The following is a 25,524-nucleotide window of genomic DNA, read 5'->3' as shown; positions in this document are numbered from 1 at the left end:
TAACAGTTTCAGTGCACTGTTTGTTTGTATAGCTGGGATTAAGCTTGAGGTTTGAGTGCATGTGTGTGGTTGTGGCTATGGTAATGCTGTCTCACCACAGTATTACAGTCAGGGGTAATGTATGTGTATACATATATGGGCATATGGCCATGCATGTGTAAGAGGGCACACCTCTGAGGAATGTGTTGGCCCTGTGGAAGGGGGGGCTGAACAGCAGGAGAAAGCAAAAGAGAAATTAGTGCAATTAAAGGCTGAAACATGAAGTCGTCAGTCTTGTGTTCGCATGTGTTCACTCTTCTAGTTAGTTCCTGGTATGTGGCATGTTACTGGTATTTACGTACTGCTCGACTTATTTTATTGCACAAAAATGCCTCTCCAATTTGAGCTCCTAAGCAGTTGACGTTTATCTGCAAACTAAGAAGTTTTCATTTCGAAATTGTCTGACAACCCGAGGCAGAGTGAGCAACATAGAAATATGTGCCTAAATTTTGAAACATGTTTCACTCTCTGTTAGTTTTATAAAAATGTAACTTTTAGCTGAATCTGTAGGTCAAGTCACACCTGTGAGCAGTGTTTATTTTATTTAGGCTTATAATAAAGGAGGTCCTCTTTGTCGCACGTATGCTGAGCTTGGGACAGCTGTACAAGTTGTAACTTCTATTTCACTACATTTGTTGTGTTTGTCAGTGTGTGTCTGTCTTTTACTCCTTGTATGCGCACTTGCACTTGTCTGCTTCAATCTTTTTGTTTCTTCTGAAGCACAGGAAGTTGAAAAGAATTAAACTGAATAGAGTAAAACAGAGTGGAATGCTTCTTTGTTCCCTTTAAAAACATATTATAAGATTTGGGATGGAGTACAGTGAATATGAAACAACAGGTGTTTTCTTGTTCTGACACACCTGCTGCTCTTTTACCGAGTCATGATTTCTCGGCGGGGTTAGCGAAAACTCTTTGTAGCTCTGCTGTTACGAGAGGGAGAGTCGCATCATTGTTTTTCCTACTTTGTTTTTTTTATCTTTTGTGTTTCTGTGTCTCCCTGCCATCTTTTTGACTTGTGTTTTTGTGCATTTGAGATCGATGCGGCAGGAGGTTATGTGCGGTTTTGCAGGTTTTTTGATGATAAAGGGGCTAAACCCTCTTATCCGTTGTCATCTGGATGACAGCAGGAGGGAGAGTGTGCTGCTCATACGTGACTCTGTATCGTGCATAGATAGTCACAGTGATCCGCTTTTTGAACACACTCCGAATTGAATGATTTACCTTCTTTTGTTTTTTCTGTTTTCCCTTTCCCTCTTTCTCACCCTCTCGTCTCCCTTTCTCCCTCCCTCCCTCCCCTCTCTGCTGACTCGCAGGTGGTGTCCTCCTGTCAGAAACACACACTTCCTCTGACACATGGCTGACAGCGGGAGACGGAAGGGGCAAGAGAGAGTGCGGGACTGACACACACACGCCCAGAGAGAAAGAGGCAGTCAGCCATCTGTAGTCGCTCCCCTGCTATTCTGCAGCTGTGTTGGAGTCAGCGAATGGTTCTCAACTCCGTCAGGACTTCAGAAACCACAGGGTGAGATTCGGAGGTTCTTCCAGCATCTCATTGCCTGGGGGATGAGCCTAGGCTGGGGCAATGTTAAGGCCTCCCTGGCCTCGGATTAGGCCCCTGGGGCTGCTTATTTGGAGGGATGGGTGAGATCCCAGCTGGATCTTCTGCTGTCGCTTTCTTCCACGACTGTCATTAGTGGCTAATGAGCTGCTGCTAGAGAGGAAACGGGGAAGGTGCCTGTGGAGAGAGGAGGAATCTTACAGCTGTTATTAAGAGGCCCAGAGAGCTCAGACAAGGAATTCTCTGCGTCTGCAAGAGTGTGGAAGCTTTAAAGCTCTTTCGGGCACAAGCATGAAAGGATATCGACTTTGTAAGTTTTTGCTGTAAACATTTCTTGAGAGATGTTTATTGACTTTTTTTTTTTTTTTGCTACAGCATTGTGTGTCTGTTAATGCTGTCACCGTGGACATAAAAGACATTTTTCTTCAGTAAGATGATTCACTATTTTTACTGTTTTTTGTCTTTCTTTTTAACATTTTAATTGAAAAGGATTTTTTTAAAAACTGTATTGATTTGTTTTACACTTGGATATTATTTTGAATTTCATATGCCCTGAAGGACGCTGGTCACCATGGCTGCAGCCTATCGTGTAGTGGTGAGCAGTGTGAGCTGTTACAACAGTGTGGTTGTGGACCGCCGCAGTCACTCCCATGCTGTGCACTACTGCTCAGGTCCATGTGGGGCGCTGTCCCAAGGACTGGACTGTACTGTTGCACACCGCGGCACGTGCTCTGAACTGCTTGTTGTGCCTGACCCCGTATACAGTAACCCTAGCAATTCACTCACACACTCCCATAACATTATCAGTCAACAACTGCCTAGCCCTGGTAAAATTCATGTTACCATGGATGCTAGTTATAATGGTGGTCTAGAGAGGGCAAGCAGCAGTGGCAATTTGTCTTTGGGGGAGGACAGCCCCACGTGGCGTGGTAAAAAGACCACCACTGTCGCAGGATCGACTGGGAACCTGAGCTCCTCTGGCAGTCTGAAGGATATTACTGAAGAGGCCATCAACTTGGCCAGTGGTAAGCTCAAAGAGTTTTCTTTTGACAAGCTCCGCCTCTCCTCCTCCAGCCACGTCACCTTTCGGAAAGGTCGCAAGGTCCGTCCTGACTCTTTCAGTCGTCGCTCCACCGACCTAGAGATCATCTATGGCCACTTCAGCTCCCATGTTACCACAAATGGAATGACTAATGGCATGACCAATGGAATCGCTAATTCTAATGATGAGAACCTGCCACCCTTTGTGCCAGGGAAAGGAGCAGGTCTGGAGGAGGCAAAGCTAAAGGGAAGCACAGGAACCTTGTCAGCCATCACCAAAGTTGGTGGTGGATCAACAGGCAGCCTGTCAAGTGTTGGGTCTTTGGACCAAAGTCTGAACACAGTGGCCTCCCTGTATCTCAACACTCTGGGAGAGGAGAACTTGATTTCTCGTTTGTTAGAGAAAACACGAGCTGAGGCAGGTCCTGGGGGGGCAGGCGGAGAGGACATCCGTGCCTGCCTTGATATTCTGCTTAAATGCTCTGAGGACCTCAAGAAATGCACCGACATCATCAAGCAGTGCATCAGACGCAAAGCTGGTGGAGGTTCAGAGGATGGAGGAGCGAGTCCTGACAGTGTGTATCGAGCCGTGATGACCCGACTTAGCTCCTATTTGAAGAGACTGCCTCTGGAGCTAGAGGGAATTGGAAGTTTGGGAGGCAGTGGGCAGGGGGTCCCTGGAAGTGATCTTGCCGAGCTGGTCAACACTCTTCACTCCATCCAGCAGGGGCCGTACTCTCCAATATTTGGAAATGAGCAACCTCCTCGCTATGAGGATGTGGTGCAGTCACCTCCTATCTCAAAGACATGTTCTCATTCTGGATCATCAACTCCCTCCTCTGTTTTATCCTCTTCATCTTCTTCAAAGTCAGACTCCATCCATACCAAACCAGTCCAAAGCTCCCCATCTAAAACTACACCACTTATCAATGGACTGCAACATTCACATTCTTCTCCTATCACACAACACACACTCTCTCCCCCATCTGTCACATGCTCGTCTTCCAGATCCTCTCCAACACACTCCCCTTCACCTCTTCGTACTTCCCCGACCCCACCATACACTCACACTCCTCCAGCATCCCCCATGGAGGCTCTGTATATTGAAGAGGAGGAAGCAGATGTGGATAGGACACCAGAACAAGTCTCACAACAGACACACACTTCAACCAGAGGGGTGAAAATTACACAGAACAAAAATGGGACAACATTGGGCCAACACATGCACCCTTCACATGCTTTGCTGGCTAGTGCTGGCTACAGCCCCACTTGGCCCTCCTCCGCCACACAAACTGTCTCAGCACCCACAGGTGTCTCACACAGGAATGATGACATTGACAAGCTGCTAATGGACTTAGAGAATCTGTCTCAGAGTATGAGTCATCCCAGAAACACCGAGCCTCCACTTCCAGCCAAAACCAGGAAGAGAGAAGGAGGCCAGGGAATCACTTCCAGTGAGGCCCTCACTCAGCCCAAAATGGCCCAATTCCAAGTCCAGAAGCCAGACATCCACCTGGCTGTGAATGGCCCTACTTCCAGAACTCCTCAGAGTATCACTCCTCCACAGGGAGAGGACTGTGAAGCTGTGGTGGGAGAGGAGGAAGACGGGGCACTGCTGCTAAGGATCCTGGAAAGCATTGAGAGCTTTGCCCAGGAGCTGGTAGATTCTGGAGCAGGAAGCACAGGGAGTGCTGAGAGGAACAGTGGGAAGGAGCGGGAGGTGATGAGGCTTCTGCAGGATACACTGGCCACCACTGGCAGGGCTGACACCCCTTTGGAGGGCCCAGACCCACCAGCTCCTCCTCCTGCCCCTTCCAGGCATACGGTTGCAGTCCCAGCTATACCACCAAAACACTCCCTAGCAAGTACACTTGCAGTTTCATCTGCACCGACAACTGTTACTCCGGTGTGTGAAGCTGGGGGGAGTGCTACATCAGAACCTGCACCAGATGCTGCCCCCCAGGCTTTGCCTACGCCTATACCTGAACCTATAACTGAGGCTACTGAGAAAGTCACAGAATTCTCTACAGATGAGACGGATCCAAAATCCATCCCTTGTCCTGTAACGCCGGCAAGTTTGCATTCATCCACACATTCAGTTGAACCTACACCTGTGGCTGCACCTGATGCTCCAGCCCCTGTTACCATCCCAGTGGTGTTAGCCACAAGAGATGATGCTGTTGCTGTTGGTGACCCCGCTGCTGTGAGAGACACTGGATCAACCCTTCTCATCCAGCAGACTCCAGAGGTGATCAGAGTAAGTTAAGATGAAAACTTCTGACAAATGCATACATTAATGGACAGCCAGAGAGATAACCAGACATTTAATGAACAATTACAGTTTCACACAATTACAGCTGTAAGTGCCCTTGTGTCAACACCATTTTAGATTTTATTGTACACAATTAGTTATTACGCTTTAAACTCATCTAGGAAAAAGAGGAATAAGACTTTAAAGAATTGAAATCCTGTAATAAACTGCACATCTCAGGCCTGCATTATTGTTCTTCATGTCTGGTCAAAAAATTAAGTCGTTGTTGAATCCAACTTCCTTTGGCTGAAACAACAGCTCAGTGCTTTGTAGAAGACAGAGTCACTTCGGTTATTTGGTGCCCTGGAAATCTGTTGTAAGCCAGTGTCTCGTTTAGAATGAGTATCAGCAGAGGATGCCCTTCATTGCGTTTTATGATTTTGGATATTTGCATGCTAAGCAGCTTTAATTTTGCTGTAGCTGCACATAATAAATACCATAATACAGCAGCAGCAGTTAAATATGTATTTTGAATCTTACTGTTGCCATAGTGTAATCAGCAGAATAGACGAGCAGTCTGAGAGCGACTGTCAGATATACAAAAACCAAGAAAACAGAGTGACTGACAGCATTAGACTGAGAATAGACAATTTGAAATAAAACCCAGGCAAGAATTTTATCAATTTGACACAATGGAGTTGATGCCACTGTAACTGATGGGCCATGATGAATAGCATTAATTAACTGCGATGAACACACTGATACAGTTTCCCAGTCTGAGCTCAAAGAAAAAAGATTGGTGCACTGAATCATGGAATAGAATGGCTTTTTGTGTTAGGAAAGGCTCTTTGTTGACTTTTCCTGGTTTTTATCTTGAATTTTGAACCGTGAATCTGTGTGTGTGTGTGTGTGTTGGCTCTATTTTCCACCCCGGGGAATATTTAAGGGTAATTTAGGGTTGTGCTGCAAAGAGAGAGAGAGAGTAAGGCAATTGGAGCGTGTGTGTATGTTTGTGTGTGTATGTGTGTGTGTATATATATGTGTGTGTGTGCATAAAGCCCTGACACTGCTGTGAATAAACTTAGAAAAGCGGGGGTTACCTTTGCCTGTCTCTGATGTGGGTTTTTCAATGGCTCATTGTAGTTTTAGGTAATTACATATGACAGACAAACACACATTAACACCTACACAGAGTATCAAGTCATTGATGCTGTTAGTTTTCCTCTCTGCCCGCATCAAACATCGATTTTTTTTCTCCCCTACTAATTTGCTTGTTTTGTTGCTCTCACATCATCCTTCCTTCTCCCCTTTTTCCTCACCAGTCTCCTACTGCTCTGTGTGTGTGTGTGTTTATTTACTGAGCTGAGTAACCTTATGCCCTGATGATATGTAGGGCACCTATTTAGGAGGTTACCATGGTAGCTGCCACAGTCAGAACAGCCAGCACCCGAACACATCATTACACCATCTCATTCTTCCTCCGTCCTCTGTGGGCTTATCCGTCCGTCTTTCCTCCCTGTTTCTGTCTTTTCTCCTCCTCTGCCTCCACATTTCTTGTAATCTCTGGCCAACTTTCATTCCTTCGCTCTACATTTTGCTTTTGTGTTTTTCTTCTCTGTGTCCTTCTATCACCTGCAGTCAAGCAGTAACTCCCAAGTTGACCACTGCTTCTCTTGCTGCCCGGTGATTGGCTGTTGTGTTATTTTGGGAGCGCTGAATAAGAGTTGTTGCTGTGTGGAGGACAGAGCAACTCAATGAGTGGTGCTGATTGGAGCATAGCAGGAGAGGATGGAGGCCGGGGTGAGGCGGGGTATGATGTTGGGGTGGAGGGGGTGGGGCGTCTGTTGGCACACTGGGTGTTAACGGTATCGTTACCCTCCAACCCCCTCCACCCTTGGCAGGGTTAGGTGTGAAGGAGGCCTAAATCTGTCCCCCTCTCTGTACTATGGCATTCCGCTAACAGACTCACTGTCGCCACGGTGTAAATGGACCTGCATATGTGTCTGTGGGTGTGTGATGTATATGTGTTTGTTTGTGTGTTGCGTGTATGTCCAGGCTTTTCTTATGTCCAGGTGTATGCATATGTGTGTGCATTTACATATGTGTTGAAGCTTGTGCACATGCATCAAAGGGTATTGATCTGAATCCCATGTGGTGAATGTGTTATTGAATTAGCATATGTGTGTGTTTCTGTTTGTTGGCCCGAGGGCAAGTTGACCCAGTGCTACTGTGGGTCACAGCTGAGTTTCGGAATAGCTCTCCGACACCCAATACCCAATACTCTGGCACTCTGGGAATTATGCTAATATTCCTCTGTGCCAACCCTGCCTCCTGCCTCAGTTGCACATTAAACTGCCAGTCAAACTATATACAAGACAAGCCCCCTCACACACAAGTGAGAAAATGCCCTTGCACTCCCATACACAACTGCTAACACACCCCACCTTGGAGATTTGTAGCTGTGCTTCCTTTGGCACTGCCAGGGCTTTGATGGGAAGCTCCGCTAAGCCCTGTGGGATGACACTGGCCTCAGGCAGTAGCATCCTCATCTGCGCGTGCGTGCGTGTATTTGTGCACACGTGTTTATTGTTGATTCTGCTGCTGACAGACTAATACAGGGCTTTCTGCACCTGTCAGAGCAAACCCATTAATCTCCATGGAGACAAGGAAGCCAGATGATATAAATCAGAGGAAAGGCCACAGCAGTCAAACTCAGAGTGGGGAGACGTGGCAGCAGCGATGCTGTGGGCACAGACTGCTAAATCTGTTTGTGGCACTTCAGGTCAGTGGCCGTCCAGTGGCATTTGTCCGCATTTCTTTTCCCCTCTCACCGTTTTGGGGAAATGTAAGAAGAGGTATTTGAGAACACCCAAATTTGACCTGTGTGTTTTTGTTTCAGCACAGGCAATGGTGACATGATTTACAGATGCATGTACACTCCTGACTGAATGCAGAGCTGCCATTCTGATGGCTTAATTAACCCGTTGCTGATTTGAGTGTTTTTGCCATCTGCTGTGGACAAGTTGCTAGGATAGAAGGTAGCCTTCAGCCCGAGTTGCGGTGTGCTAGAGGGTTTCCCCCAGGCAGCTGGTCAGGAGGTGGTAGATCTTCACTTCACACTTTGTGCTTACCTGGATCTGGACAATAGGTGGGACATCCTCTGCTGAAAAAGTTGACAACACACTGTGACAGCTAAGTTACTTTTCTGTCAGATAAACAGAAAGTAGCAGCCACGTTTCTCAGGTCCTGTTGAGCTGCATCAAAACTACATGTGCATTTACACAGAAATGCCAGCCAACCAATGTTAAATAATAGCGTTTCTGGATATACCTGTGTTTCACAGTCCAATTCTGTGAGATGCTGTTCCTCTTCCTGACATTTCCTGTCCAATATTTTTAGCCAGCTGAGGAAAGGACCTGTGGACCTTTTGGACCTGCTACTTTATGGCACAGGAAGCCTTTAAAAAAGGATATAAGGTGTGATAAAGGAAAGCATGGAGAAATAATAGGAAGACAGGAAAGTGGAATAAATGAATGTCTGTGTGAGGCAGTGGGGGTGTTGGGGTTTATTGTCTGAGAAGCTGAACAGGAATTCATACAGAATTAGAGAAGAAGAGGAAGCGGTGAAAAAAAGAGTGGAGATGAGAAAGGGTGTTGGGTTGGGGGGGGGGCTGCAGCGTACAGTTGTTGACTCTTGGTTGGTGGAGGGTGACATCATTCCTCGGCTGCTTCCACAGGAAATAAGGTCACAGCAGGAACCTCGGCCAAGCAGGGAAGTGACTGTTTTAAAGTAGGTGCACTAGCACACAGATGAATGCATCCATTTATACATGCACACATTCACACACACACACAATGCACTCCCATACTGGGGCCGGTGTTGCTATGTGTGAGCGGGCTTTTCCAACACAGTTCATACCATCCAAGGTTAGCTTTGGCAATGGAATATTCACCACCCATACGCACAAAGCACACACAGGCAGACAGAAATGGTGGAGTCTATTAACTTTACGCATTTGGCTGGGAGGTATTCACGCTCACACACACATAGGACATTTAAGCAGGTGACATCATGATTCACCACTCCCAGTGCAGGCTGCAATAGCATCCAACTGCTATTCCCAGTGCAGTGTGCAGTGTGAGTGTTTGTGCACACACCAGCCGGTTTTTCATGTGAAAAGTTTTTAGCTCAGTGGGAGGCCTTGCTGCGTAAATCTGAGGGCCTCCCTCTGAGTCGCCATGGAAACCACCACAACATGTTTATAAGCAGAATGTGACTGATGGGGACTCCCCCTACCCTAGAATATCAGTTGTGCAATCTGATTGGCTCACGGCAGCAAGGGAGATCAAATGAAGATTGGATGTGTTTTAGGTTTATTTCAGAATACTGACTGTGTTCACATGGGCGTGGCTGGCTTTGAGTTTGTGAGTGTGTTTGTTTCCATGTGAGAGAGTTTGCCAGTGTTCCAGAGCTCAGTAGGAGCTTGATGTTCTGGAACACCAAGCCCCCATACCCCCCACCCAATCTCCCTACAGTATCCCTGTTTAACCCTACCCTCCCTCTCCCTTTTAACTCACCCTTCACCCAGCTCCACCCAAACAGAAAGTGTGCTCAGCAGTTAATCGAGACATGCATTCCACATTGTTATAACCTGATGACTAATGTGCATTGTTCCCGGTAAAGAAATAAATAAATGAAATGTCTAGATGGAAATATTAGCATGTCTTTAGCCTAAATTTCAGTGCACAAAAAGTAATTCAGAATGAATGGAATGTAAGCTGCATAAGTGTATAATGTTGGCCCAATTACATTTGTTTTTCTTATTTTTGAAGAACACATAAAGTGAGTTGTTGCATTTGAATTAACATATTTGATGCAGCTGAAGTGTTTTGTTAAAGTTGCTTGTGTAAAAATGATATTTTGAGCTTCTCTCCTGATCTGCTGATCTAAGTACGTGGTTTTCATCATATACGCCTCTCAGGAGGGATCAAAGGCAGCAAAAACCAGCATCTGCCAGTCAGCAAGCAGAGAGCTGCTACCCTCTAGTGACTCTTAGCCCTTACCCTATCATGGGGTGCTGTGGCTGCTTGCAGGCCAACCTCGATAAGCAGAGAATCTATAGCTCCATCTGCAGGATGATCTGTGAACTAACACTAGTGTATTAGGATCTGAAATAAACTCAGTTTTATTGCCAGAGCAGGTTTTTGCATGCTTTTCCATTTCTTAGGGTGCTTTGATGCTTTAACTTATTTTTTCAATAAAGTAAAAGACATAAACTCTCTGTGGCACAGTTTGCCATGACTGTGATGAAATGACTGCTGGGTCTAGAAGAGTTTCTAGATGCTGATATGTTGTATACTTGAATAATATAGTTAACCTGCAAAATATTGCTGACTGTGCATGCCAAAAAGATGTTAAGGTGGCACTGGCTACCTCTTGCTGACACTTTTCTCGCTCCTTAACATTCCTATCTATATTTGTTCTTCTGTCTGAAAAAAGAGCTGAAAAAAGAGAGGAAGGAGCATCTAATCTCCTCCACCTTCACCGTTTGAAGTCTCCCTTTGGAGTCAAGTCACAGCTCTTTCACTGTAACTCTGGAATGAGGCCCATCTCTATTGCTGATGTAGGATTAGCTCACTTACTCTAAATCCCAAGATAGCGCATGGGAAGGTAATGCAAAACTTGCCCTGATAACAATGTGTATAAATATAAAAAAAGCTTAGCCAGCCAATGAACGGCTGGAGTTTGTTGTCATTAAATTACTTGTTGACAGGCTGCTATTCCTGCAGAGGGAGGAGATTTACTGAACATGTATGTGGACAGCCGTCCCAGAAATAATAAAAAGAAAAGTAAAAATGGAAAGCTGTTGGTTAAAACCGTTAGCAATTGTGAGACTGTGAAAGATAAAACAACACAAATTCAGTGATGATGATCTGTTTATGTATGGAGGGTGAGATAAAAAGATTTATACCAGTTTCATGTCTGTTTGGTAAATATAATTCTGCAGACGGCTAATTTAGCTTACCTTAGCACGTCATATCTTATTTGTTCAGTCCATACAAAAACTGAACTGCCTTGGCTGCTCAGAACCAAGAAACAGTCTGGCACATACACCCTTTCAAAACCTATAAATGTGCTAATTTGTGACCCGTGTTGGTAGGTAGGTTTTGTCACCATCGGACAGGCAAGCTTTCCTCTGCATAGCCTATGCTATGCTAGGCTAATGGCTGCTGGCTACAGCCTCAACTCTTTGCCATAAAGTTGGCAAATTTCTCAGAAATTATTCCCTCTGTATGAAGTATTAGCAATTAATTTAGTGTAAACACATGAAGCTATGGTACTGGGTCATGCTATGCATTTCTTCACTTGTGTGCATTGTTGTGTTTCTTATGCACTGACCATCTTGTGGGAAGATTTGTTAGATCACAGGACTGCAGCAAAATGGGTAATGTCTCATGCACTGGGTTGTTCTTAATGCTGACACATTTCCCCCTCCTAACATTCCTGTTTATCTTTACTCTTCCATCTTAAAAGGCAAGCTGTTTTCCATCTGTTTTCCAGTCTTTATGCAATGCTGGGCTAACAGCTGCTGGCTGTAGCGTCATTCAACGGCCAGAAAGTGAGTGAGAGAATCTATCAGAGTGTCAAACCATTCATATGATTACCAATAGAACAGTAATTAATTTAGTGAAAATGCATATTGTCCAAAAAAACGTAAAAAAAAAAGAGTAAAACACATAACATCAACAGTAAATGCATAAAAACTAACATGCTATTATAAATAGAGAAAATAAAACCTACACATCATGGTCTAACATCATGTTTTGTGGGTAATCTGACAGACTGCATTAACTGTGCAGGCTGATTGTTCAGTCTGTTCTGTACGGATGTAAAATAAGAATCTCCCTATATATAGAACATGTTTATTATTTTCGGTACTTTTTCTGTTGGCTGCTGTGGTTGTCTGTGATTTGTTTATTACAGGACAGACTGTACCTCCGCTCAGACAGCTACAGCAGCAGCTGTGTCTTTAACTGTTCCCATGTTGTTCTCCTCTGATTCGGATGTGAGGTAGACCGTGGCCAGCACTGATTCACTTCATGTATCACGGAAGCAGCACTTGAACTCAGTCCGTTCTCCACACTTTAGGGAGGAGGTTCCCAAGGCAACTTTGCATGCGTGTGAGTCTGTGTTCATGTGCATGTGTGTCCTTCTTGAGAGGAAGTGAGACTGGGAATGAAGAATCGGTCAGCAATGTGAAGTGTGTTTCCTGCTGCTGGCACGATAACCCCGGGAGCTCTGCGCCCACCACTCAATCCAGGGAAAGGGTTATAGCCATGGAGATGGCATTTGGCAGGCACGGTCTAAAGTGTATGTGTGTACAATCACATGGGAGGGGAAGAGAGGATCGCCTTTTTCATGTGATATCAAGTTCAGTTTTAAACTTCATTTGTTCCACTGTTTCACTTCGATTATTAAAGTATAAAAATATAAGCCTGACGTGCATAACAACACACACTTGCCAATGCGGTAGTCATTGCAGTAAAACCAAACCTATGCACCCGGAGGGAAAATAAATAAAAATCTGTATGAATAAATGAGAATAATCTTAACATCTAGCTTGTTCAGAAAGTCAAAATGTATGGTTTTAAGCAGCGTAGTTCAAAGTATATCATAAATATATTTTAGGATTTTGTATTATAGAGTTGTGCATTACAAAATCAAACAAATGGTCGTCTTACTGTAGGCTTAATGTGGCTGAGCAGTCCACTTAAATACCTGATGAAAACTACATTTTCATGCATCTTTCCCAACCTAATGCATATGTGTTTTGCCACGTGTACATCCGTGTATATGTGTGTGAAGTCTGCCTGGTGCCTGGAGCAGAAATAAACATGAAATCGGTTGCTATATTTACACAGATAATTTTACACACAGCAGAGAGCGTGTGTGTGGTTAGGAAGTTGTTATGTTCACACTATTCGACTTCTCTGGAAGACTGGAAGAAGGAGTTCCTGTTAACCAAATCCATTGAGATATACGTGCACACCCACGGCTGCTCGCACAGATGATGTGTCTGACAAATTAGACACGTGTTATCAACGATTGTGTGCTAATTAAATCCTTTAGGAGGGCACGTGTGCAACGTCCAGTGTGTATTTAACAGTTGGACGAAGGCAACAGTTGTTGTCTGACAGCTGATCCTCTGCGTCCGTCCCTCCGCTCTTCCCATCAGGCACGCATTTGATCATTGCTGTGAAGGCTGCTGACTCACCTGTTCCTGTAGCAGCGGGGTTGGATTAGGTTTATGCCTTGGGTGAAAGAAAGCACTTGCAGACATAACACTCATTGCACACTTACCCACCTGTTGCTCAGTGGGTAACGCTCCACCCCCAACTTACAGCAGATTCAACAACATTCATCTCACCTTGTCCCTAACTTAGCATCTTAAATGAATTTTTAAGAGGTTATATGTTGATCATCTAGCAAATATAATAACAATTATATCAAAATCATCCATGTGCCCTTGCTTGATCATGTGCTGTGGGTCTGGTCCAGGGTCCAATCAGCATTTTTTTTATTAATATAAATTGCATTTTTTAATTGAAAAATGAAAAGAATCATTTGTTTTTCTTAGCAGATCATTACTGAAAAAACAGACTGTTATAATATCAGATACCAGTAATCTAAATTTAGTTCTAATTTAGCATTAGTCAGTGTATTAAAAGATCTGTTAATCACTTTGAAAGTGATATGAGGTAGCAAGCAGTTGCTTGTTTCATTCAGCAGATATGGAGCACTGTTAGCTTTTACCTGGAGCCCTGTGTCTGGCCACCTGATGAATGTAAGCCTGCGTTCACTCTCTTGTTAGCCCTATTTCAGTCTCCACCAGCTCCTGAGGGAAATATCTGGCTCCTTAGCTGCTAAATGCTTCTCTCTGTTCAACTGGTTGGTCGCTGCTGGTAGTTTGTACTTTTGGCTCTGGGCGAGTAGCGTGCAGCAGGGCTTTTCGTAGATTCTTTGCTCAAAACAGCCACTTGCTTTAGCTGGAAACGGGGCTGAAGAGAGGCTAGAGACTGAACCAAAACATTGAACTTGTGGGCTGAAAAAAAAAATATGTGCTGAAAGACATACTGTTGCACATTTAAAGAGCATATTGAATCATTTTACATAATATTATTAACAAATAAATAATTTAAAGTTCCCCTGCAGTCAAAAATGTGTTTTTCTTCTTGTCCCTACAGTCGAATGTTTGAGCTTCACTGTGTCAAATGATGTATGCGAGAGTCTGACACTTGAAGGCTGTTTTCACATTCACTGCTGAAAGTGACTGAATCACTGAATATCTGATTTTAAGAGGCAGCACCTTTGTGCATGATTTGTAACATCACATATGCACAATTTAGACAAAAATATTGGGATGGGGCTGTTTTCCAAGGGTTGGGCTCGATCCCTGACTTCCAGTGAAGGGAAGTCTTAATGCTTCAGCATACCAAGACATTTTGAACAATGCTGTGCTTCCAACTTTGTGGCAACAGTTTGGTGAAGGCCCTTTTCTATTCCAGCATGACTGTGCCCCAGTGCACAAAGCAAAGCTCCATAAAGACATGGTTGGATGAGTTTGGTGTGGAAGAACTTGACTGGCCCACACAGAGTCCTGACCTCGACCCCATCCAACACCTTTGGGATGAACTGGAACGGACATTGTGAGCCTGACATTTTCATCCAACATCAGTGCCTGAACTCACAAATGCTCTGCTGCGTGAATGTGCAGAAATTCCCAAAATCTTGTGGAAAGCCTTCCCAGAAGAGTGGAAGCTTTTAAGCTGTCTGTGTGTTTAGAATGCAGTGTCACTGAGGTCCCTGTTAGTGTAATGTTGAAGTGTCCCAATACTTTTGTCTGTAAACTGTAGCTTGTAAGCCAGTCATGGTCATATATTCACTTTGCACAAGTGGAAACACGAATCCTCCAGAGCACATACACTGAGAATGAAGCTTGACAGTGAAGAAGGAGGCTTTCTGTCCAGCAGTTAAATTTGTGAAATTAAAAAAGTGCCATTTTAAGGATTTTAATATGGTTTTTTTTCTGCAAAACCTGTTAGACACACATTAGATAATTTTATGTGTTCCTTAGTATATGTGGAGGGGATCTTAAATGAAGTCATTATGCATTAACTTGGCCTCAGAGTTTACCCAAACACACCACTGCTGACCTTCTGAATCGCTCCCACTGGGAACAGTTTGTCCCACAGGTTGTAATCATGTCACCTTAGCAGACTGCAGCTACTGTCCCACATACTGTAGTGGACCATCTCAGAATCTTGGATTTGGCTCCCACACCATCCACACAGTTTTCACGTCTTGCTTTATTAACCATTTTATTCGTTTTGCAACTGTGCCAGCTTAAGTGAGAGATATTTTAAAAGCTGGAGTGAAGTTCAAACTTTCAAGAATGAGAGGAAGGTTTTAGGACCAAGCTGAGACATTTTGAGAGGACAGGGTTACACCGACTGTCAGTCAGACAGGAAAAGAGCACACAGCTGCCCCGGTGGCATCTGTTCTGGCTCTCTTTACACAAACACACACACACACACACAGACACGCACATGCACACAAGTATCTCTTTATACAGAGATTTATGATATCACAAGTGCATTGCTGCAATTGATGAAGTGGTGCAGAGTAAGTGGTGGGAACTAACTCTCAGTGATCAGACTGAGGAGGGAGAGGCAGAGAGAAAAAGAAAGAGAGCAGTGAGCGATTCAGCATGACATGAAAGTCTGGTAGTGAGATGGCAATCCTCGGAGTGTGCTCATTTGTTGAGAGATGCAAGACAGTGATTGTATGATGTTTCCCCCTGCGGCACTGAGGTGAGAAGTTGCCAAAAAGAAGACAGTGTGTGTCAGCGTGAGTGTGTGTGTGTTGTGTGCTTGTGGGATCGGTATGTGACCTTGGCTTGGAATACAGAGTTCAGTTGTTCCAAAGAATTAGGTGGAGTGTACAGAGATCTGAGAGGAGTTACCCTAAAATCCAAGGTGACTCACTTATTTTTCTGGAAAGTCGGTCACACACATGGACACATTCTGAACATGTATACGGCGAGAGAGACTCACCAGAGACACGGTTATGAATACATGTACTGAGACTCCAAAGCGTGAAACATCATAGAAATATAGTGGAAAAGAAAAGAAGGATAAGTCCCTGAAAATAAGAACAAGAACATATTCAGGTCTTAGATAAACACACACACACACACATGTTTTGGTGTGGATAGTTGAAGAAATTCTTTTTCTGTAATGCTTTCATCCAACAGCAGTGATGTACACTATATAGACAAAAGTAATGGCACACACATCTTTATCATTGAGTTCGGGTATGGGGCTGTTTTTCAGTGGCTGGGCTCGGCCCCGGACTTCCAGTGACGTGGAATCTTAATGCTTCAGCATACCAAGACATTTTGAACAATGCTGTGCTTCGAACTTTGTGGCAACAGTTTGTTGAAGGCCCTTTTCTATTCCAGCATGACTGTGCCCCAGTGCACAAAGCAAAGCTCCATAAAGACATGGTTGGATGAGTCTGGTGGGGAAGAACTTGACTGGCCCACACAGAGTCCTGACCTCGACCCCATTCAACACCTCTGGGACGAACAGGAATGCAGATTGTGAGCCAGGCCTTTTTGCTCAACATCAGTGTCTGACCTCACAAATGCTCTACTGCATGAATGAGCAAAAATTCCCACATTAAAGATTAAAGTGACATATTTTGTCATTGGAGGGAACTCACTCCAACGAAATTTGTTCTCTGCATTTAACCCACCCAAGTGACGTGCACACACACAGCAAACCCGGGGCAGTGGGCGACCGCGTGCAGCGCCCGGGGAGCAGTGGGGGTTCGGTACCTTGCTCAAGGGTACCTCAGCCATGGACACCGGGACGGGGAATCGAACCAGCGATCCACCGGTTACGGGTCCGACACCCTAACCGCTGATCCGCGACTGCCCAAAATCTAGTGGAAAACCTTCCCAGTGGAGTGCATGCTTTTATAGCGGCAAAGCTGTCCGTGTGTTTAGAGTGTAGTGTCATTAAACTCCATATTGGTATAATGGTAAAGTGTCCCGACACTTTTGTCCATATAGTGTATTTCTGTTCTTGTGCGACCAAACTCATGGAGCCCACCGTAACACTAGAGGGCACTAGACTCCCCATCTGAGCAGCTGTGAAACACAACCGCTGTGGAATCTGTGTTTAGTGCCATTAGATTCTGAGGAACTGAGTTTCCTTTGCTTTGACAGTCAGCGGCAAGCACTGATGCACATGGTACAGTCTATGTAAACAGTTAAATGGCAGACATTTTGGTGTAGTGTCTTCATCTTAGAAGGATTTTAGCTGGGCGAGTTTAAAATAGGTCACACCCGCCTGTCCTGAGGGATCCCCTCTTGCACTGTCAGGCTTCTGCTTGGTGCTGCTTGGCACTGAAGCGGCACTGGCCTGATCTGGTATTGCTGGGTGAAAGGTCAGAGTGTTGGCTACCTGGCAGATGGAGGGTTTCATATTAGAAATTTATACACTCACATATTTACACTAGCTTTAAGAATTCAACAACTATTACATTATTTGTTATAAATATATATTACCGTTTGTGCCTACATATCAGAAGAGAAACCAAAATCCTACTGATGGCTTTACAGTCTTCTGGCAGGTGTCAATCCAGAGAAGAGCTGAAATGATTAGGTGATAATTTCATGAGTCAAATGACAGAAAATTAATTGCTAACAAATTTCTGCTCCTTTTTTTCTATTTTTTTAGAGTGAGTGTCTTTAGATGCTGAACTGCAATGCTGACATGATCAGCAACTATTTTGAAAATAATGAATTGCTGAAAATAATGATTAATCCTTAAGTCATTTGTCCAGTAAAAATGGCAAACCATTTTTTCCTCCTTTCTAACATTTTCTGAACTGGACAATAAAATTATTACTTGGTAAGAAAATTTTCAATTGAATCTATGATGAAAACAAGCATTTTTTTGCACCCCTGTTGTACATTGAAGTTGAGAAAAATTAACTAATAACAATAATCATTGTGAGGAGTGACTTTTGATACACTCGTGGATTTTAAAGCTTTTAAAGTTAGACCAAAAGAGAATGCTGCCTTACGTCTCCTAGCATGTCCAGTGGAATCACTGTATGGAAACAGATATAACAACAGGTGCTTTGCCTGCTGATTCATCACTCCATCCCAAACTGCCTCCATGAAAACATTTCGGCTTACTTTTCCTTTCCAGTCGTGTTGAGGCCCTGACCTAAGCTTCCAGTCTGCTGTAAAATTATTATAATCATATTGACTTTGGGAAGGCAGAGACTGAGGAGGGCTCAAACCCTGCAAAACACTACACACAGATATGCAACATGGCCGAACCCCCCTCCCTCCTTGCCCTAATGCTCAGGACAGCCGGTTTGTTCTGTGTGTGCGTGTATGTGTGTGTTGCCAGACCCCGGCATGGCTCATGTTTCTCAGTGCAGTTTGTCAGAGCCCAGCTTGGAGCAGCAGGCACCAGTGAGACTACACCAAATACATACATCCAGAGCTGACAGGGAGACACCCGAGGTTTTCTACCCCAGAAAGGAGGCTGTTTTTTGGGGCTGCAGTTGGTCATAAAACAATTCCCAGTATCATGGTTCTGCCTCCCGGCCTGCACGGTGGCACGGGAGCACTGAGGAACATCTCTTTGCACAGATTCGCTGCTGGATTACTGCTTTGGAAGCCTGTATGTACGAGTGGAGCCCATTGGAAAGACATTTTGTGAGTGTGAGTGGTGATTGCCAAAGGGCATTTTGCCTGAAATCACACACGTGCTTTCCTGAGGTGTTTGGCCTTTTTTTTTTTTTTTTTTTTTTTTTTTTGTTACTGGATATCTGAGCTGGTAAGTGGACTTCTTTACTACAGTCCACTCAGCTTCCTCATTTGGTTGCTGGGCAAGCGGGTCTGTCGTCGTGTCAGTAGCCGCACCGGTGGCCGCGTCTGGTGGGGGGTTTCGTGTCTCGGTCCCCACCATGATGATCAAGGAGACATCGTTACGCCGGGACCCTGACCTGAGGGGGGAGCTGGCCTTTCTGGCCAGGGGGTGTGACTTTGTCCTCCCCTCACGCTTCAAAAAGAGACTCAAGTCCTTCCAGCAGCAGCAGGTCAGTCGGTGCAGTAAGCAGGATGGACGGGGTGCAAGTGTGGATGTGCACGCAAAGTGCAACGTCATGAAGGAAAAAAATACTTAAATCCTAAGTTTGATTTAATCTAAATTTACACCACTTTTTCAGCTTTTCTCTTTTCAGCAAACATGAGTATAAACAGATGTTGATTTCTGTTATCACCAAACACACACATACAGTAGATTCATCTTATTGCTCTCACACACACAGAGTGACATGCCAGGGACGACAAACTATTCTGAGGCAGATACCAGCAGGTTATTAATAGGGCAGGAGGTGCAGGAATAGAGTGATAGAATGAACTCTGTGAAGGAGAGTGGGAGGGGGTGGAGGACGGCTACAGCTGTCCTGCTCAGTACACACAGTATGGAGGCCCTCCAGGAGACACACACCAAACACACACCGGACTCCAGGGAGCTCCTGCTGAAACACACAGCAATTTTGATTTAAGTGGTCATTGAAATCTCGTGCGACGTCTTGTATTTAAACTGTCATCATCCAATCTTGTCGCTGCCATACATGAAATAATTGTGTTCAGAACTTCCCCTGAGGCCGGTTCACGGCGTGTGGGAGAATGTTTTTGTCTCTTTTACATTAAGGGAGTCTTGAGTTTGGTCTCAAATAGAGATGGCTGCCTTCCCCTCCTCCTAAAATGTTTGAAGGGCTGTGAAACATTAAACAGAAATTTTGACCAGCTCCTCTCTAAGTCTAAGACAAATTATACTATTTTCTCATGCATGCTACTCTTTTTTTTTAATCCATAGAGTTGTCAAGTTTGGTTATTTGTTTAGCTCTCATTTAAGGTCTTGCATGCATGAACATGCACAAAGGCTCAATCAAACCATATGAAGTTTAGCACTGTTAAAATGTGGGTTGTTTATTTTTATTTATTTATGTTTATTTAACTAGTTTAGCTTCCAGAGATTAGGATGAATTTCAGTCAGACCCAACGTAGCCTTGACTGCTACAATCTTGTGCCACCTGGAGCATTTCATGCCCGAAGTGCTGACTGTAAAACAAGTCTCTTGTTGTTCGTACGTTTGTTTATGACTCACTGGGAGTTTCCGCCACGTCCCTTCCACGAGCCATTCGTCCACATAAAGTGACGTATTGTCTTGTCTACAGTTGTGGGGAAAGTACTCCTAATACTCTCCTAATTTCTTGACTTTGTTACATCCAGTGTGAATACGGAGTTGAAAGGCAAAGGAGTTGAAGGTAATTCATACATTCAGGTCAGGATCATGCAGCAGTGGCGGCAGGTGTGCTGTCAGTTGATGTTTAAATTACAGTGCAGTAGTGTAGCTCTGATGTGGGACAGTAAGCCACATCAAGCACACCTAGACTGTGGTGTTTCACTCGTTAGCATAATGTGTAGATTAAGAGGTCTTATTTTTGTCTGCCTTTCTTTTAACATTTGGTTCACAAACTATATGGGGGGAAAATTCTCATATTTACAACACGCTTTTTTTTCTTGCAAGCAATTACAGATTAGCAACAGCAAAAATGTGAGGTGTGAAGTTCCCACCACAGATAACCACACTCAACCCATGCTTGTCCATTTCCATATGTGATTTCTCTTCTCTCTTTTCCAGGTCCAGTCCAAACCAGAAAAGAAACCAGGCACACCTCCTCCAGCCCCTGCACTGGCCTCAGCCCCACCCGCCCCCACACCGCGCTCGCCCAGCCCTCCTCCGGCTCCGGTGATAGCCGCCCCTCCTCCGCCTGCCATCAACATTCCCAGGTTCTACTACCCTCGTGGGCTCCCTGCCATGGGCCCGGTCGCTAACCACGATGCAGCTATTGCTGCCATCGAGACGGCCTTCTCTGAGTTTGAGGAGGAGAAGGCTGACATATACGAAATGGGCAAGATTGCAAAGGTCAGCAGTCAAGACCAAACTGTACTTCACTTTATGATTTTAATCTAAAGTATAATAAAAGCCTCAATAATATAAGGATCAGCATGACTATTAACTTTCTGTAATATGTGAGATTAACATCAGTGTTCTCTGTGGTTTCTTTGAAGCTGCCAAGCTGATTTACTCCATAAACAGTCTCTGGAAACAGTTTCTTTTCTCCAGAAATAATTGCATCCAATGTGGCTCCGTACTGTTTATATGCTACCACTCCCTTCTGCGTAGTGTGATCACTGAGTCAAGGAAACAAGCACTGTGGCACAGGTTTTTTGCAGGTTAAGCTAATTGTGTTACTTCTGTTCCTCTTCAGGCGTGCGGGTGTCCGCTTTACTGGAAGGCCCCCATGTTTTACTCAGCGGGCGGCGAGAGGACAGGCTTTGTCTCTGTTCACTCCTTCGTGGCAACCTGGAGGAAGTGAGACAGATCTCTTGGCTCATCTAAGTTTTAGAAATATGATATTGTTAAGTCTGATTAGGTTATAATGTTAAACGCCTCCTAAAATCTCTTCTCTCCCTTCCTCTCCTGCAGGTTGTTGCACAGTTGCCATGACGATTCATCAAGGTTCATTTACCTGCTATCTAAGCCCAGCTGTAACTACCTGGAGCAGGAGGACTTCATTCCTCTTCTGCAAGTGAGTGCTTCATCAACATGGATCAATCAGATGAGCAACTCAATCAATGCACAATTACTGTGCCGTCATCCACGGCGGGTTATAGATCAAGTAAATTTGCTCAACTCCTGTATTTATGTGTAAATTTCTACTTCTGCTTTACTTGAGTACTTCCTTTTCATTCCGCTTTCTACTTTTATCACACTGCAAGAAGAGTTCCCAAAATATGATGTAAAAATATAAAGCGTGCTACTCGATTGTATGAGCAAGTGTAGGTGAAAGGACTCATTGTACTATTGTTTGGACAAAACAAGCAGTGTGAAGGTGTCCCTTTGGGCTACGTGAACTTATGATTGACTTCTCAGAAAAACCACAGCTGATTTATGGGTTATCCAACTTCTGATCTGAACTCCTCCCCCACCACTGGTCCTGTGTATTTACCATAAACTTGTCTATATGTTCTTATCTGTTTCTTTCTGTTTGTGTTTGTCTCTTTAGGACATAGTGGATACACACCCTGGACTCACATTTCTGAAGGACGCACCTGAATTCCATTCCCGCTATATAACAACGGTAAACAGCCTCACCTGTCCTGTTTATGTTTTATTATAGAAGTGTATTTTAGTATAATGATAATGATTTTGAATGGATTTTTACTTGAAGCAAAGTGTTTTTGCGTTGTTCATTGTACTGAAGTAAACTATGTGAATGCCACCAATGCAATGTGTTGAGCATAAAATAGTCAAAGCCATCACAATCAGATTAGTATTAAATATCAGTGACTTCTCAGAATTTATCCCTTCTACATTGTCAGCAAAACTGCTTGTGTGCACATCTAGTAACTTAAGCAGCAGAGTATGTGTGTGTCTCTGTGTGTGTGTGTGTGTGTCGGGACAGCTGCTTTAGAAGTCAAGGCTTTGCAGAGATGCAGAGAAGTCCGTGCTTTGGTACGTCAGCGTGCGGTGACGTCACGGAAACACTGATGCCCCCTACAGCTCACTGCAGCAGAGGCCCCTGACCCTCCACATGCCCATATTAAGACACTTCCTTCAGTTTAGGCCAGCTGACCTGCTACTGTATGTGACATTAGTGGCTCCGGGAGGTCCATGTACCAGGAAATGGATGCTAATCCGCTCTTTATTAAGTGTCAGAGACACAGACCTCATTGTTTCCACTGTATGATTAAGACTTATTCTTAGTATGAATGAGGACAAAAATATCAGTAGTAGATGTTGCTGTTGGAAGGTCTCCCTCCCGGGTTAGTTTAAGTGTCTGCCATAATCCTTTGCTTGTTCTCACCGCTGTGTAGGTGTGTTGATTGTTTTGCGGGGCTGTTTTCCACTATTTAATTTGTCTCTTCCTGTTATAAAATGGACTCACTTATGCTGATCAGTACGATTTGGACTCTCTGATAATCCAGGTGATCCAGCGGATATTCTACGTGGTGAACCGTTCATGGACGGGTCGTATCACCATGATGGAGCTGCGCCGGAGCAATTTCCTCCAGACCTTGGCCCTGCTGGAGGAGGAGGACGACATCAATCAGATCACTGACTACTTCTCCTACGAACACTTCTACGTCATCTACTGCAAGTTCTGGGAGCTGGACACAGACCATGACCTCTACATCGACCCCAAAGACCTGGCCAGATACAACGACCATGGTAAGAACAGCTCAGAGAGCAGAGGGTTTGTTTGGAAAATGTATCCATACCAGACACATTGGGTTTATTCTACAAATATGTGCAATATATCAAGAAAGAATTCAGGCTGTAAAGCATGACAAACATGGTGGCGTGAAGGTATCTAAAATCCCTTGATGCAAATTATTATGATATGTGATCAAAAGCACAAAGTTTTTGGATTTGGCACACTCATTTGCTCATTGCCTATTTGTCAGGCCCTCACTACCAAATGCAAAGTACAACAGCTGATTGTCCTTGACACAAGACTTTTCAATGCTGCCAGATGTGAAATGTAGTAACACTGTTGACTGAATTATATGACCACTTAACCAAAACTTAATCCGTGACTTACGCAAGTGATTCGACTGTATGCGCACTCGTTTACAACAGTATCCATTTGTTTCTGTGTCTTTGAACATTTGCTTATTTTTCTCATTCTCTCCTCTGACAGCTTGCTCAAACAGAGTCATTGAAAGATTGTTTTCAGGGGCTGTTACTCGGTAAGTGGACAGACACACACACATATAAACAAACACAGAGGAGCATATTACTTCACCATAATGGTAGTATTCAATGTGAGTAACTCTGTTTCTATTGTTTCCAGGGGTAACGCCGTGCAAAGAGAAGGCAGGATGAGCTACGCTGAGTTTGTCTGGTTCCTCATATCTGAAGAAGACAAGAAAAATCCCACCAGGTAACATGCAGTCGGCTCATTATGTGTGAATCTCTTTCTCTTTGCGCGTGTCTAATAAATATGCTCACACACGTCTCATTTTCAAAAGCACTTTTTGCCCTTTTGTATGAGGTATGTGACCCTGTATGTTTGTCATCTCTCCCTCTCCAGTATAGAGTACTGGTTCCGCTGCATGGACACAGATGGGGATGGTATCCTGTCCATGTTTGAGTTGGAGTATTTCTATGAGGAACAGTGTGAGAGGATGGAAAGGATGGGCATCGAACCTCTGCCCTTCCAGGATTTGCTCTGCCAGATGCTCGACCTGGTCAAACCTGAGAGCCAAGGTTAGTGTCGGCACTGGTTCACTTTTAGTGTTTTCTTTTTTATTTCTATTCAATGGAAAACCACGCCCTGCCTTTATCCTTTTTTGCTTTGCTATCTGAATTTGACACATTTCACATGTTTGTGTACATGCTGTTTTCTCAAGGCAAGATAACTCTTGGTGATTTGAAGCGCTGTCGGATGGCCCACATATTCTTTGACACCTTTTTCAATCTGGAGAAATACCTGGACCACGAACAGAGAGACCCATTTGCTGTGCAAAAGGTGAGATTTGCACCTCTAGTTTGATGCATATAATACAGGAGCTGTCGATATGAAAGGGGTGTTGAATCAAAATTCAATCACAATGTGCAAGTGTGAAGTAGCACACAGTTAAAAGATGTAATGTGACTGAAAATTTGTCTCACACTTGCCAAAATGTGTTTTCTTTGTAAGCTTTGGAGATGTTTGGGAAGATGGATGTAATAACATTTTCCCACTACTGGCCGACTGTAGATATGTTTTCATTAAAAGCTGAGAGCTAACACCACTCTTCATCACTGTATATGTGCATGCCAATGCATGCAATTCTTTTATGCTAAAATACTGCAGTGTTTTGGCTTTAATTTTTTTTTTTTTTAAGTTAGTTAATTATATACAAAATTCCTCTAATAGCCCTAAAAAAATGGGCTGCTGGGTTTTGATACATCCATCCCCTTACTTCCAGTGAGGGGAAATCTTAATGCTTCAGCATACCAAGACATTACCAAAGTCTTCCCAGAAGAGTATAAGCTGTTACAACTCCAAAGCTGTCTATGTATTTAGAGTGCAATGTCACTAAAGTCCCTGTTGGTGTAATTGTCAGGTGTCCCATATAGTGTGCTTTTAGTACCTTATTTTAATTTGAGTCTGTGTAAAATTATCTTACTTGTGTGTGTTTTTCTTTTCAACCAGTAGCTGTAAAGTACTGATATTTTGTATGCGTTGTTTCAGGATATTGATAGCGATGGTCCGGAGCCATCTGACTGGGATAAATATGCCTCAGAGGAGTATGAGATACTGGTGGCAGAGGAGACTGCAAATGAACAGCTACATGAGGGGTACAGCACACAATCACACTTCATCTGTCAATCTGTTTAACAGGCCTCTGCAGCTTCCTGTGCACCCAATTTGGTAACCGAAGATCAGCTAGATTGTCAAGACAATTAAAGTAACAAATAACCTC

The 25,524-nt window shown here is 44.1% G+C and overlaps 1 protein-coding gene across 7 annotated transcripts in view; it reads left to right on the top strand.

Annotated features, from left to right (window-relative positions):
• ppp2r3a (protein phosphatase 2, regulatory subunit B'', alpha) overlaps positions 1-25,524 on the top strand; it is a 57,642-nt gene that overhangs the window by 29,141 nt on the left and 2,977 nt on the right. For 6 of the 7 annotated variants that reach the window (XM_046412366.1, XM_046412369.1, XM_046412368.1 and 3 more), the window contains 11 exons: positions 1,353-4,895; positions 20,687-20,971; positions 21,318-21,421; positions 21,536-21,638; positions 22,116-22,190; positions 23,038-23,281; positions 23,754-23,802; positions 23,907-23,996; positions 24,147-24,322; positions 24,466-24,584; positions 25,293-25,399. In XM_046412366.1, the coding sequence (XP_046268322.1) occupies positions 2,169-4,895; positions 20,687-20,971; positions 21,318-21,421; positions 21,536-21,638; positions 22,116-22,190; positions 23,038-23,281; positions 23,754-23,802; positions 23,907-23,996; positions 24,147-24,322; positions 24,466-24,584; positions 25,293-25,399 (4,079 nt within the window). In that variant the 5' untranslated portion in view covers positions 1,353-2,168. Of the gene's footprint in view, positions 1-1,352; positions 4,896-17,908; positions 19,074-20,686; positions 20,972-21,317; positions 21,422-21,535; positions 21,639-22,115; positions 22,191-23,037; positions 23,282-23,753; positions 23,803-23,906; positions 23,997-24,146; positions 24,323-24,465; positions 24,585-25,292; positions 25,400-25,524 lie in introns of those variants that run through there. The other variant, XM_046412373.1, reaches the window with a different exon arrangement.

Source organism: Scatophagus argus, chromosome 15 (genome assembly GCF_020382885.2).
Source record: "Scatophagus argus isolate fScaArg1 chromosome 15, fScaArg1.pri, whole genome shotgun sequence".
Lineage (NCBI taxonomy): Eukaryota > Metazoa > Chordata > Actinopteri > Scatophagidae > Scatophagus > Scatophagus argus.
The sequence above is the reverse complement of the archived record's forward strand: the minus strand, read 5'-3'. Positions and strand labels throughout refer to the sequence as shown.